The 13116-nt window shown below is 39.8% G+C and overlaps 1 protein-coding gene across 5 annotated transcripts; it reads right to left on the reverse strand.

Moving 5' to 3' along the window:
• Positions 1 to 260: 260 nt before the first annotated feature.
• Positions 261 to 11613, reverse strand: HNRNPH3 (heterogeneous nuclear ribonucleoprotein H3). 5 transcript variants are annotated; one of them, XM_028109466.2, is made up of 11 exons: positions 11499 to 11613; positions 11108 to 11261; positions 5784 to 5918; positions 5113 to 5251; positions 4411 to 4595; positions 3756 to 3842; positions 3344 to 3459; positions 1705 to 1840; positions 855 to 950; positions 687 to 779; positions 261 to 556 (listed from the first exon to the last, which is right to left on the reverse strand). In XM_028109466.2, exons 3-11 carry the CDS (start codon positions 5893 to 5895, stop codon positions 480 to 482), a joined length of 1041 nt encoding a protein of 346 aa, XP_027965267.1. In that variant the 5' UTR covers positions 5896 to 5918; positions 11108 to 11261; positions 11499 to 11613; the 3' UTR covers positions 261 to 479. The 5 variants fall into 5 exon arrangements, with proteins under 5 accessions (XP_027965267.1, XP_027965266.1, XP_027965268.1 ...); XM_028109465.2 differs by lacking the exon at positions 11499 to 11613 and adding an exon at positions 10201 to 10286 and having other exon boundaries at positions 11089 to 11225; XM_028109467.2 differs by lacking the exon at positions 11108 to 11261 and having other exon boundaries at positions 11499 to 11581.
• Positions 11614 to 13116: the final 1503 nt, after the last annotated feature.

Raw genomic sequence — 13116 nt, forward strand, 5'->3', positions numbered from 1 at the left:
TGAAGCCACCTACACTCATCTTTAGGTTTTTATATTTACAGTATTGTCCAGGAGAAAAAAAAGTTACACTATTTTCCAAGTTCTGTTCCAGATGTCTGCTTATTAAGACTTGTAGTTTATGCAAAGGTGAACCATTGTCCTCTAGAATTACACTATACTACTATTTGTAGAGCTAATAGTAAAATACATCAACCCAAATCTTATGAAAGCAGCACATCTTTCGGGAGTAACTAGTATATAAAAAGTATCAACATCAGTGGTTTGAATATAAAAATTTATTTTTAAGTCAAAGTATGCAACAAATAAAACCTACAGAAAACAGATTTTCCCATCACAATCTGTTGCTTTACCAAATAATATTTTGAAAACACATTCCTTCAGTCATTATAAAGTTCTTAAAATACAAAAGAAATTAAATCTGTAAGAAAGTCTAGTAGACCAGACACTGTTGTCAGGACTTTTATGTTGGTGGTTATGCTTTAATACATGCCACGCCATCCACCTCCACTCATGCCACCTTGCCCATAGTAACCGCCACTGCCTCCACCACCACGGCCTTAAAAAAACAAACAAACCTGTTAGCAGGAAATATCCGTGCATACTTCAATGAAGATAATACATAAATTTAAAAGTATCTACACACATGGGGACTAACAAAACAAACCACAGTAACCAAGGACACTTACCATAACCACCCAAGCCATCAGGAGTACCATATCCTCCACTGTAATTGTTACCCATTCCCATTCTTCCAACAGATCCATAACCTCCCTGATTATCTTTAAAAAGGAAAAAAAAAAAGTGAGATTGTTTGCTAAGTGTGTAACACTGCTCATTTTAAAAACTTTACCTACCCATTCCATCTCTGCCGTAGCCTCCCATTCCAGAACCTCCCATTCCAGAACCGCCTCCGGGAGTAGAATTCAAGAAGAGTTCAATGTACCGATGTTCTTTAAGACACAAAGTAATAGGGAAGGAATGATGGATCAAAATTTATCAATAAAAGGATAATGAGCAAATATTAACCTGTGCTAGTATTAGCCTGGAAGTATGTTTATATACTTCCTAGTGGAGTGATAAAATGAATGCCAGGTAGGGCTAAAGCTAACCCACCAAATTTTGTTCAAACTACACAACACTAAACACATAAGTGGTCGGGGCCTCCATTTCCTCATCTATAAAAGGGGTTGATTCATTATTTCAGAACCAGTTACTGTGCTTAAAAATACATTCCATGTCCAAAGAAATAAATTCGTATCATGAAAATAACGTCCATGAAAACTTATTTACTGACTACAAAGTGATTTGTCTAGCCAGATTTAGGAATCACTGGTCAGGGTAAAATTTAATGGCTTAAAATAGCTCTGATGGCATGTAGAAATAACTTACTCAACTAACTTAATGGATGGGTTAAAAAGTGGTAATTTGCAAGTGGCATGGGAACTCAAGCGAGTGCCAAGTAATATACCTATTTTCCCTTTTTAATTAAGCTCAGATAACCTGTCAAGTATTGAGTCTCAATTAACTCTTCAATAAAAAGCCCCCTGGAAAGCCATCTTAGAGGCCATATGGCTTCAGGTCCCTGTGACTGCCAAGAGTTACTTACAGACCCTGTAACATCTTACATTTGAGGTATTACAAATGTTATTTTATAAGCAAGTCCACACCTAAGAAACGAGATAGCAAGCCAAGGATACCACTTACGCATGTTATTCTTATCTTTAGACATGGCAGCCACAGCATCTTCATGTGTCACAAATTCTACGTCTGCCTCTCCTGTTGCTCTGCCATCAGCTCCGATATCAATATGCACTCGTATGGGATTTAGTGGTGAGAAGAACTAAACAAAAGAAAACACTTATTACTAACTTTTCTTTTAAAGATTTTATTTATTTGCCAGAGAGAGAGAGAGGGAGAGTACAAGCAGGGGAAGTGGCAGGCAGAAGGAGAAGCTAAGCTAGGAGCCCGATGTGGGACTTGATCCCAGGACCCTGAGATCATGACCTGAGCTGAAGGCAGACGCTTAACCATCTGAGCCACCCAGGTGCCCCACTAATTTTTCTATTTAGATTATTCAAAGTAAATTACCACATACTTTAGTTTTCCCTCCTCCATTAAAACAAACCTTTTTACTGCCCTGTATTGCAAAGCTAACAAATCAACTACGAAGGTTCTGGGGATATAAACTAATACACTTAGAGGAAAATGCAAAGAAATGATCTCTTTAAGCTACGTGGGGACGTCTGGGTGGCTCAGTCGTTAAGCGTCTGCCTTTGGCTCAGCTTGTGATCTCAGGCTCCTGGGATCGAGCCCTGCATTAGGCTCCCTGCTCATCAGGAAGCCCGCTTCCCCCTCTCCTTGCTGCTCTACCTGCTTGTACTGTCAAATAAATAAAACCTTTTAAAATAATAAAAAAAAAATAAGCTAAGGGGGGGAAGATAAGTGAGTAGAAAAAAATAATAGAAATCTAACCCAATAAATAAATGAAAACGTCTCATACCCTACCACTGAGAGGGAGAAGTCCTCCATTCCCACTCCTCCCAAGAAAGATATTTCAAAATTACTGTTTGAAAGATAAATAGGTCACCAGAGACTTAGAAACATGTGCAGAGAATTTAGGTGTTATGATTCAGACCATTGGAATTTGACAAACTAACACAAACTGTACATGGATAGCTCCAAAATATATCACTTAGTTGTAAATCAAAGTTAATCAGGTTAAAGGAATCCTAAAAGGTACCTGGAACTTAGGACCAATCAGTTCCAAGATCTATAGGTTAATTTCTTTCAGAGCTATGTAGTAAATAGTCCTGGCTTTGTAGGCTACTGGATCTCTACTGCAACTACTGGACAGGTAAATAATGGGTGTGACTAGATACACATGGGTTGAAGTTTGCTGATACTCTAACCAATTTGAAACCAACCAGTTTCAAATCAGCAATAGAATCTACTCCCATTATTTTCACAGCTGTTTCTAATCACGCTGTAGGTACAAAGCTGAACCGAACAACTAAACCTTATTCACTTTTTATATTTTCCACTTTCAAAACTTGACACAAGGGCAATTATCTTCCAGTCCTCTCCACTCTATGCTGATCAATCTTTTCACTAAATTCTTAACTGGACTTTATGAATACAACTTTCTACTTGCTTGAATCCCAGATAAGTCAGCATACAATGGACAAAGAAACATTCGTCAACCAGTATAGATAAGAATATGTACGTATTTCCTATTAAAGGGATTTTGACATTAAAACTATAGAGAAAAAGATGAGAGCATTATAAGAATGCTTCAAAATTAGGATAAAATATAAAATCATCAAAAATTACTAAAATTACTCACATTAGCAATGTCATTTTCAGTTGCACGAAAAGGTAATCCTCTCATATGTACAAAATGACCACCATGAAAACCTGAACTTGCATCACCAGCTCCACCATAGCCATGCCCTCCCATACCTAAGAGTAAAATTTCCAAAGATTATAAACTATTGATACAAGTAGTAAAGCACTTCAACGAAACACTTCTTCCCTACACATACCTTTTCCTTTAACAACCAATTAATCTTAACAGTTGTTCTAAACATCAAATCGAGAATTTACCTGTAAGTATACATCTATATAAAGCCCCACATAGGTATGTTCTGAAATATGCTCGAGCTGACGATTTCATGCAAGTCACCTTATCACCACTAAATGGCTGTAAAACAAATACTTAACATTCATCTAAAAATGAATATGTCTTTAATATTTACCTCTTCCATCTCTCATTCTGTCATCAAAGCCATCATTTCCATAGCCATAATTATTATAGCCACCATAGTCATCAAAACCTCCATAACCTGTGTAATTTAATGAGAAATACATGAATACGCTTTCAAGAGAGAAATTTTATAATCCAGTTTATAAAATCATTTGGTGGTAAGCAGTCTGGTTCTTATTATTACAAGTTTACAACTCCCAACTTAGTGCATGTGAAAAAAAGCAGTAACACTCGGTGGAAATAAAAAAATCTCTAAAGAATACATTTAAGACATCAAAATTAACTTTCATCCTGATGTCGAACAAAAAGTGTCAAAATATGCCAGTATCATCAGGCTCCTTGCTCAGCGGGGAGCTTGCTTCTCCCTGTCTGCTGCTTCCTCTGCTTGTACTCTCTCTGCCAAATAAATAAAATCTCCCCCCCCCGCCCAAATGCCAATATCTTCACTTTAATTTCTGTATAACTTCTCTAGATGCCAATATGTGTATCAATCAAGTCCCACAGCTGGCCACGGGAATCCATATTTTCATGAACAGGTTTTAAAACCTAGTAGGTACTGAAATTACTGCCATTTCTGTATTTCTTGACAAAGTGTCAGGAACATTAAGAAAATGACAACAGAACCTTTGTTCATTAGATACACATACCACCATCATATCCATCACCTCCTCGTCGCATTCTGTCATACATACTTCCACGCCCAGCTCCATAATAACCCCCTCTTCCTCCTATTGGTCTATCATATGGTCCCGGTCGCTGGCCCAGCAATCTTCTTGGTGGATCATAAAATCCTTTGATTTCACTCCTGCTACTTCTGAAGATCTCAATATACCTATTTAAAAATGGTTTAAGGTACAGGTTTCAGCATAAATGTATTAGAATAAATAAGATACTGGGCAAAAATGCAGTAAGTTTTTCTACATCTAGATACATAACCCAATTTAAACTGCCTAAATACACCACGAATTAACATTTTTTACACCTACAAACTTAAATAGTTAATATTTAAGTTTTACATAGACAAATTAGTCACTTGAAAACAATTCATATAATATATACTTATAGCTTGTTTCCTTTAATACATAATAGGTGTTTAGAGAAAATAGCTGATTATACAAAAGCATTTATCAACATCCTACAGAAAAATGGAAACAATCTAATTTTAATTTAAGCAAACTATTAGCATTAATTCCCCACCCAAATCTGTAGTTTCCAAGTTAAATTTAGATAATTATCAATTCTTTTAAACTACCCCAGAAAAATGTTACTGTAACCCCCCCATTAAGCAATAGTGACCCACAACCCCCAAAAATAAAAATTTAACACCATCCCAAACTCTCCATCCCCACCTGTGCCCTATTCTTTCCTTGTGTTTCCCCAGAGCATTTTCTGCTATCTCCTTTGAAGCAAACTGCACGAAGGCCTCCCCTGTGCTTCTCCCCTGGTAGTCCATCGTCAATGTTATCCCATTTGGCACGATTTCCAACCCTTTAACCCAAGGACAAATAACCCCATCAAGGGGAACAGTGTTAAAGGCTGAAACATTCCCATCTGAATCAAATATTTAAAACAAGTCTAAACAAAACAAAACAAAAACAAAACAAAAAAGCTTTAAGTTTCCCATCACCCCATAATATAAAGCGGAAGATTTTTTCAATTATTACTGGATTACATATTATTTTGCAACCAGTCTTTTTAAATTACACACACTAAAAGCTCACCTATATTACATTAAAAAAAGCTAAATCAAATTTAACTATGCTCCATATGATAATTCATGGTTCATTTCATCATACATAATTATTCTCAATTAAGTTTATTGCACATTAGTTAGGTTTTACATATTCTACACATTCTGTATTCAGCATTAACTGGAGCATATTTCATAACTTAATACATTAACCCAGATATCGTACTCAAAAGTCCCCAAAACAAATGGGTTTTACAAATTAAAAACTGAGTAATATAATAAAAATATAAAATTAAAATACTACTAAACTTTGACTAATACTAGAGGTACCTTGAAAGAACTGAACTATTTCCTCTTTGCTGCAACCAAATGGCAGTCCACGAAGTCGTACTGTCCCATCACTAGCGTCATTTGGACCATTATGTTTCATAACCCAATCCATCTCAATAACGTTTGATTTAAATGCTATAAAAAATAAACAAGCACATAGAGCAGTCAATCAAAATATACTCTTGCTACAGGTACTGAAGAAACATCGCTCAGTGGTGCACAACAGGAAATATAACATGGCTTGTTGACAGTGCCACAATTCAAAGGCATGACACCTTCCCATTTTGAGGTAGGCAAAAAGACTGGGAAAAGTGAGTGATACCTGACCCTTCCCTTCAAAAAGTACCAAATTTCTAAGGACCAAATTTCATATAATGCCCAATCTTAAGACAACTTACACAATTACAATATTAGTCTTCAAGTTCTATTTCTTGTCATCTTGATATCAACTCTAGTCTTTTCCTCATCTCTCAAATTTTCACTTTTTCAGGTTTTACTTATTCATTTGAATCATCATGTAAATTCTTTAAAACTTACTCAAAAGCTGCACACAGCACCACTGTCCACTCACAGCAAGAGCCTAAGTCAAAAGGTCAATGAGTACTTCTCTGATGTTAGAAAAATGGCATTATAAAAAGTCTTAACTTTTTAGATGCACTTTTAATTCTGAACACATCAAATTGTTTTTGAAGGAGGAAAAATTCCTCTCTCTAAAGTAAATCTAAATACTCCTCTAAAGCAAGTTTTAAAATGAGTTAATTAGGGTCAGTTTTAAAACTGAGGTAGAAGTCCACTCAAAAGTGAATGCCTCCCAACAGTACCGGTGTTTTTTGAAGCTACCTCTACTGGGAAGTTATTGGAGATAGTACATTCAAAACCAGTTCACTCACTGCTTTAAACACAAATTTTAAAAAATGTAACACATTCACATTCAAAAAGTTAATTTTAGGGTACAGTGAAGCCCTCCTAGCCCTCCAAAAAGAACCCATCCACACCCAGTTCTCTTCCCAAAAGACAACAATCCTTTCTTTTAGAATTCCAGAACACTTTAAGGAGGCTAATGCAGAAGTCCTTCAGCTGCAAAAACTTACCAGATCTTACAAATTTCACTAAGCAGCTGTAGGAATCCTACTCACCTGAGTATTTCAAACCTTTCCCTCACCACCTCCTCCCCTGTAAACAAGACAATTTGTTCACTTGATTCCTTTACGCTTCAAGATAGTTCGTAACAGTGTTCACTAATATTTGATTTCACACCATCTAATTATATCACTCCAACTGTTAGGGGGAGCATCTGCAAAGAGTAAAATTTTTTTCCTAGAATATGTGCATTTAAAATAACCTAAGGCAGAAAATTTCCAACTGTGTTAATTAATCAAATACCTCTGCATATGAATCACCTTTCATACTTGTTTTGCTGTTTTAAAAATCCTGGCAGTCACTCTAGACACAGAGATCCAAAGTGGGAAGACTACGATTTTTGTATCAGACATTACAACTAATTTTTAGGCACCTAAAATTGATAGGCATTTTTGAGAGAGAGAGAGAGAGAGAGGGAGAGAGAGGGAGAAAGAGAGAGAAACTGGCTTTGAATCCCTATTCTGCCATTCACTGGCTGGTTGATTAAAACAAACTTAACCTCTGTTGTTCAGCTCTAAAATATAACAGTGGTACCCATACCTCTCTAGACTGTTTTAAGACTTATTTAATGCTTAGTCTGCAGCATCGTAATCATTCAATGCTAGCCATTGTTACTGGATTTTAAGGGACCCTCCTGTAAAACTACTAAATATACCACAAACAAAATAAATGAACCTTAAAGGATGGAAAACTATCCTGAGTCCTGAAAGGAAGAAAAAATAGTTACAAGTTGTTTCCAAAGTCAAGGTAGGCTTAAGATTTCAAGTTTCCTTATTACTTGTCCAAGATGGGTGGGTGGGGTTGGCAATGTTTACTATAACATGTGTTAGCTAGATAAAAAATACTGTTCAAGAGTACTCCCTAAAGTAGACCCTGAATCAGTCTGGGAAAAAAGTTGAGACATATTGAAAATCTTCTTAAAAAACAAACAAACAAAAAAAGCCCAAAAACCTTAAAACAAAAACCAAAAAATCAAAACAAACTTTCCTATAAAGGATGATTCAAGAATAGAAGAAAAAAGTGGAGAGGACGTAACATCACGTTACTTCCTCATGAAAAATATTAAGTATTTTGCAAAACCAATCTAACCTGTTGTGAAAAGACAGTGTGATGCTTTTTATCATTTTGCCCATTTCTTTCTTCATTGTAAAGACACTGGGGAACAAACACAAAAAAGGATGGTAACTGACTTATCTTTACTATAAAATTTAGCCCTTTCCAAGCAAACTAGTTTTGGTTTTTGGATCAGTCCACACCAAAGAGACCTATATAAAACAAAGTATTAAGTCTATAAAAATCACACTATCCTATTAACGCAATTTTAAGTTGACAAAAGATTAACCAGATTCGGAAGACAAACTATTTTATGGGATGACTGTCCACCACACGTGTTAAGAGTACACAACTTAAAGCCACACTAGACTTCTTCAAAACTCAAAATTTGATTCTAGAATTCTACTTACAAAACAAAACCAAGACAGACTCTAAAGGCATACAAAAAGACAATCTGGGGTCCCTGGGTGGCTCAGATGGTTAAGCGTCTGCCTTCAGCTCAGGTCATGATCCCAGGGTCCTGGGATCGAGCCCCACATCGGGTTCCTGGCTCGGCGGGGAACCTGCTTCTCTCTCTCCCTGTCTCTCCCCCTGCTCATTCTCTGTCTGTCTCAAATGAATAAATAAAATCTTAAAAAAAAAAAAGACAATCTGCTGTAATACATTAATAAAGCTGTCCTGGAAACTACCTAGTTTACTAATTATTCAGGATAATCCATCTCAACCTTTCTTTACAACGTCATGACTAATCTTAATTCTGCTTTAAGACTGCCAAGTGTTAGCACCAATTAAAAATACCAGCAGTTGAACTAAGATAACTGTAGTCAGTTTTGAATAGGAGTTTAATTTCCTAAGTTATGCCAAGTGAAAAAAGCCAGTCACAAAAGTCCATGTATGGTATGATTTTAAATGGGTGAAGTTTATGGTATGTGAATTGTATCTCAAAGCTAAGCACCTAATAGAGGTCAAATGAAACATCAAATTCCTTTGTAACCCAGAGGCATATACTACTATCTTCTGAAGTATAATACATAAAGTTAGGATGTGATACACCAATAAGTAACTTTTTAAATGGTAGCCAGCGGGTCCTAAAAAAATGAGAATGTTCTTCAAACTTTGGCAAAAAGCAGTGATATGTCTAACTAGAATGAAAAATTTACATCATTTCCCCTTTCCCGTGTGCTTGCTCAATTTTCCAGTAGAAAAACTAGACACACCACTAATACCCAAAAGGAAGAGAAGTCTAAATGTATAAATAGGAGTTCTTCTCTAAAACAGTTACCATCACCTACTGCAGCTCAACCACTTGTTTACCAAAATAACACCAAAAAAAGAACATGGTTATTAAAAATCTAAAGGCAATCAGATGGATTTCCAGATCATGATGCAGATTAAAAGAGGGCAGAAAAAAAGGTTTCTAGGGTAATCCAATCAGGAAAGCGGTTTTACGATGTACTATTTTACAGGAAACTAGACTTTTTTCAAAGGCTACTAAAAATCAGACCGTCTTCAACAATAGGAAGGTTTTTTGTTTTTTAAAGCTGAAAAAAGTAGATACTAAGAGTTCTTGTAAGGACTCAGAGCTATTATTGGAAACTGTTACTCTCAAGCTGCCTGTCACTTTGTACCCTACTCAATGAAAAGTACAGACCCAGTTCTCTTGTGTTCTAAGGACCAAAAATCATCACACCACCACAGGACTGGGCTTTCGGTTTGTCTTTTTGTTGAGTAGGCCTATTTTCTGGGTCAAAATACTACCACAGCCCTATACGAAAAAAAACATGCTTAGCTACCAAAAGTAAAATAAACGCTAACTGTATTTTGATGTATTTTACTTCTACAGCCTCTTTGCACAACATGTAACCTTTGGAGATTTAATACTGAAAAGTCAGTAACTCAACTGCTACACAAATTTATGCCATCACCATCACTAATTGTGTTTTAACAACTGTTTCCCAAATATAAAACTCCTACTTAAATTATAACCCAGTATATGCCAAACTACACAAAACCATTGCTAAACCACCCACCCCCGCCCAAAAGTTCAGAAAGCTGTATCATAATTCACTGGTCCTAAACGACCTATTTGAAATATGCCCGTTTCACGTTCCTATTTGATAAGTCATCCGCTTACTGCTTACAAAACATTTACCCACAAAGTGTTTACGTTTAAGATAAACGTGAGAAAAAGAAAAAAAACACCCTTTGGAAAATGAGTACGTACTCTTTTCGAAGTTCCAAATCTGGAATATAAGGGCCGGCTAAGCGTCCTTTATTCCTCCCCGGAGACTTTTCGTTTATCTAGCTGCCCTAGAGACCAGAGAGCTAAGGAGAGTACGCCCCTTCCCGCCGCCCCCCCACCGCCACCTCTCCGTCCGGCAGCCAAGCCTGGCTTTAAAACCTTCGCCACCGGGCGGCGGAATTACAAAGGAGGCCGACTGCCTCCTTTGTCCTGGATTTGGGAGTTGAGCGCCTTCGTCGCCATTGGCTTTCCTCCCCCAGCTCCAGCCTCTCTCATCTTGGGAATCTGCGTCAGAAGTCACTCGCAGTCCCGCCAGCCCTGGTAGCCCTGCCGAGACTGCGGAGGAAGGGAGGCCGCGGTGGGAGGCCAGGCCCATCCGGCGCCATTTCCATCGGGAGCGCGCCCGCCAGCCCAGACCCTCCCCCCCACCCAAGTGCCCAGTCTTTCCCAGCTCGCTTCGTTCCCCACCCTCATCCCTTCCGGGGCGCTCTGACCTTCCCCCACCCCCCTCACCGCCCCGGCCTTCTAAACCAGTTTTCGGAAGCTGAGGGGCAAAAAGTAGAAAGAGAGGGGAAGGGCGGGAAGCCGAGGTGGCCGCGCCACCGTACCCAAAATGGCGGAGGCCAAACCAGCAGGGAAAGAGGGGAAATGCTGGATGACCCCCCACTCCGGGCCTCAGTTTCGTCCACTGAATTTCACCCGAGCAAGTCCTCCCCCCGGCAGGCCGCCCTCCTTGAAGTGGGAGATCGCCTGGAAGGCGCAGTCTGGCCGCCTCCGAGCGGCGACCTCCACACTTCCCCCCCACCCCACCCCCTCCCAGTCTCTCGTCCTTCTCCCGACTCCGCTCTCGAAACCACCAGCCCAACCTACCCCCTTTTACTTCAGATACCCTGTCGGGCGACAGTAACGCCGACTCCGGTGCTCGCGGGGCCGGTCGGGAAGAGGAAGAAGTCGCACGCCTCGTGTATCACTCGCCACAACGGTTCTTCCAACCGCCTCCACAAGCGACAACCGCTAAGGGAGCTGCGCAGCAGAGCGACTGGCTTGGGGGGATGGGAGAGAGCGAGCGAGAAGGAGGGGGTGGGGCGAGAGCAACGAAGACCGACGGGCTCACTCTCGCGAGACAAGAGCCTCGCTCCCGCCTTGGCGCTTAAGCAAGAAGTGCGCTTGCGCGCTAATGGGTGGTCCTGTTTGTTGGGGAAGCCGTGGAAAGTAGCGGAGCTGGTCCCGTTAGAAAAAGACGCGGATTACTGTAAAACTGTTAAATGCTTAGAGCCTACCTTTCTGCCCACTCCGGGAGGATGTGAAGTGGCAGTTGTAGTTCTGCCAGTGTGTGTTGAAACGGTTTGGAGAAGTTCGATTCTGTGTCCGCACCAAGAACAAATTCCGTAGAGGCCCCACCCATACCCCTGCGTCACCTGCAGGAAAGGGATGCCACGTGGTTCGGCGGCCAAATGCGAGGAGGGCTTTTCTTGTCAGGTTTGTGTTAGGTAGTAAAATAAGTGTCCCCCCCACCCCGCAAAGATACAGAAGTGTCCACCAGACTCCCATTTTGGCTCTTGGTCTGGGATTCCTTCCCTTCCCTGGCACCGGCCCCGCCCCCCTCCCCACCAGCGGGTCTCCTCCCCTGAGGCCTCTCAATTTCCCCTTTGATAGTCCCAGGAGAAAGTTACTCGCTTTCACCTCGTGCCTTCCTGTTCTCTCTTGCTTTTCATCTCTCCATTTGTCTTTATTGAAGCATAATTAACATACAGTGTTATATTAGTTTTAAGCGTACAACATTCATTGGACAATTCTATTCTCAGTTGCTCATTAGGAAAAGTGTAGTCGCCATCTGTTACCATATAATGTTATAATATTGACTATATTCCCTATCCTGGGCTTTTCATCTCTGTGACATTTATTTTATAACTAGAAGTTTGTACCTCTTAATCCCCTATATCTATTCACCCATTCTCTCTGGCAGCCACCAGTTTGTTCTCCCTATTGAGTTCATTTGTTAATTTTTGTTTGTTAGTTTCATCTCTTTATAACCTCAGTGACAAATCAGGCACTCGTGACTGAGGAGTTCGGATTGTTTTCTAAATAGGGCTTTGCATTCTTGAAAATTGCACGTACAAGTGACACCTAATACTTTTGGGTTGTGCTGACCTACCACCAAGGTCCTTAGTGACACCTTATGGCTTTTTTTTTAATTAAAAAAAATGCAAGCCAAATTTCTGTGGGAAGGGTGCAGGACGGTCCTGGTAAAGAGATCAAAGCAAGTTAAAGTGCAAATGTAGGAACCGTTATGAAGTGCAAGGGAGGGGAAGAAATGAATTTGAACACAGGGATGTTCCCGTAGGTTGGAAATGTGGACCAAACTAGGTTGCAGGCCTTTAATATCTAGCCAAAGACCTTGTACTTTGTACTACAGACGTTGGGAAGCCCTTGAGGTGGAATGAGGGGGTATAAGGGCTGTTAGCAGTGGAGAAGCTTGAATAATTTTTTACCCCATGAGATCTCAAATGTGTAGGGTGGAGGCAGGAGGCCAGTTACCTGCATATAATGGACATTTCCATGTCATGGTTTAATTCACCCTCAAACCTGCTTTAGACAGGACAGTAAGAATTGGCTAGGTCATAGTGCCCTATTGCTTTTCTTCAGCCCACTTCCTCAAAATACCTCTTAGAGAAAGGGGGATGGGACAGTGTGGTCATCATTACAAGACACAGAAAAACAAAACCTGGATAATGTAATATTATGGTTCATATTTATTAAGAGCTTGCTTGAGGGGCTCCTGGGTGGCTCAGTCGTTAAGCGTCTGCCTTTGACTCAGGTCATGATCCTGGGGTCCTGGGATCGAGCCCCGCATCGAACTCTGCATCGGGCTCCCTGCTCGGCGGGAAGCCTGCTTCT

Source organism: Eumetopias jubatus, unplaced genomic scaffold (assembly GCF_037043125.1).
Source record: "Eumetopias jubatus isolate StellerSeaLion01/CBP00866 unplaced genomic scaffold, mEumJub1_p1.0 scaffold_17, whole genome shotgun sequence".
Classification (NCBI taxonomy): Eukaryota; Metazoa; Chordata; class Mammalia; order Carnivora; family Otariidae; genus Eumetopias; species Eumetopias jubatus.

What these genes read in the sequence shown, in the direction of transcription:
- HNRNPH3 (XM_028109466.2), bottom strand. Translation starts at nt 5,895, where the DNA reads ATGGATTGGGTTATGAAACATAATGGTCCAAATGACGCTAGTGATGGG. An exon ending in AAGGAAAGAATAGGGCACAG is followed by an intron (nt 4,596 to 5,112) that starts GTGGGGATGGAG and finishes ATTTTTAAATAG; the next exon opens with GTATATTGAGATCTTCAGAA. An exon ending in TGATGGCTTGGGTGGTTATG is followed by an intron (nt 557 to 686) that starts GTAAGTGTCCTT and finishes TGTTTTTTTAAG; the next exon opens with GCCGTGGTGGTGGAGGCAGT.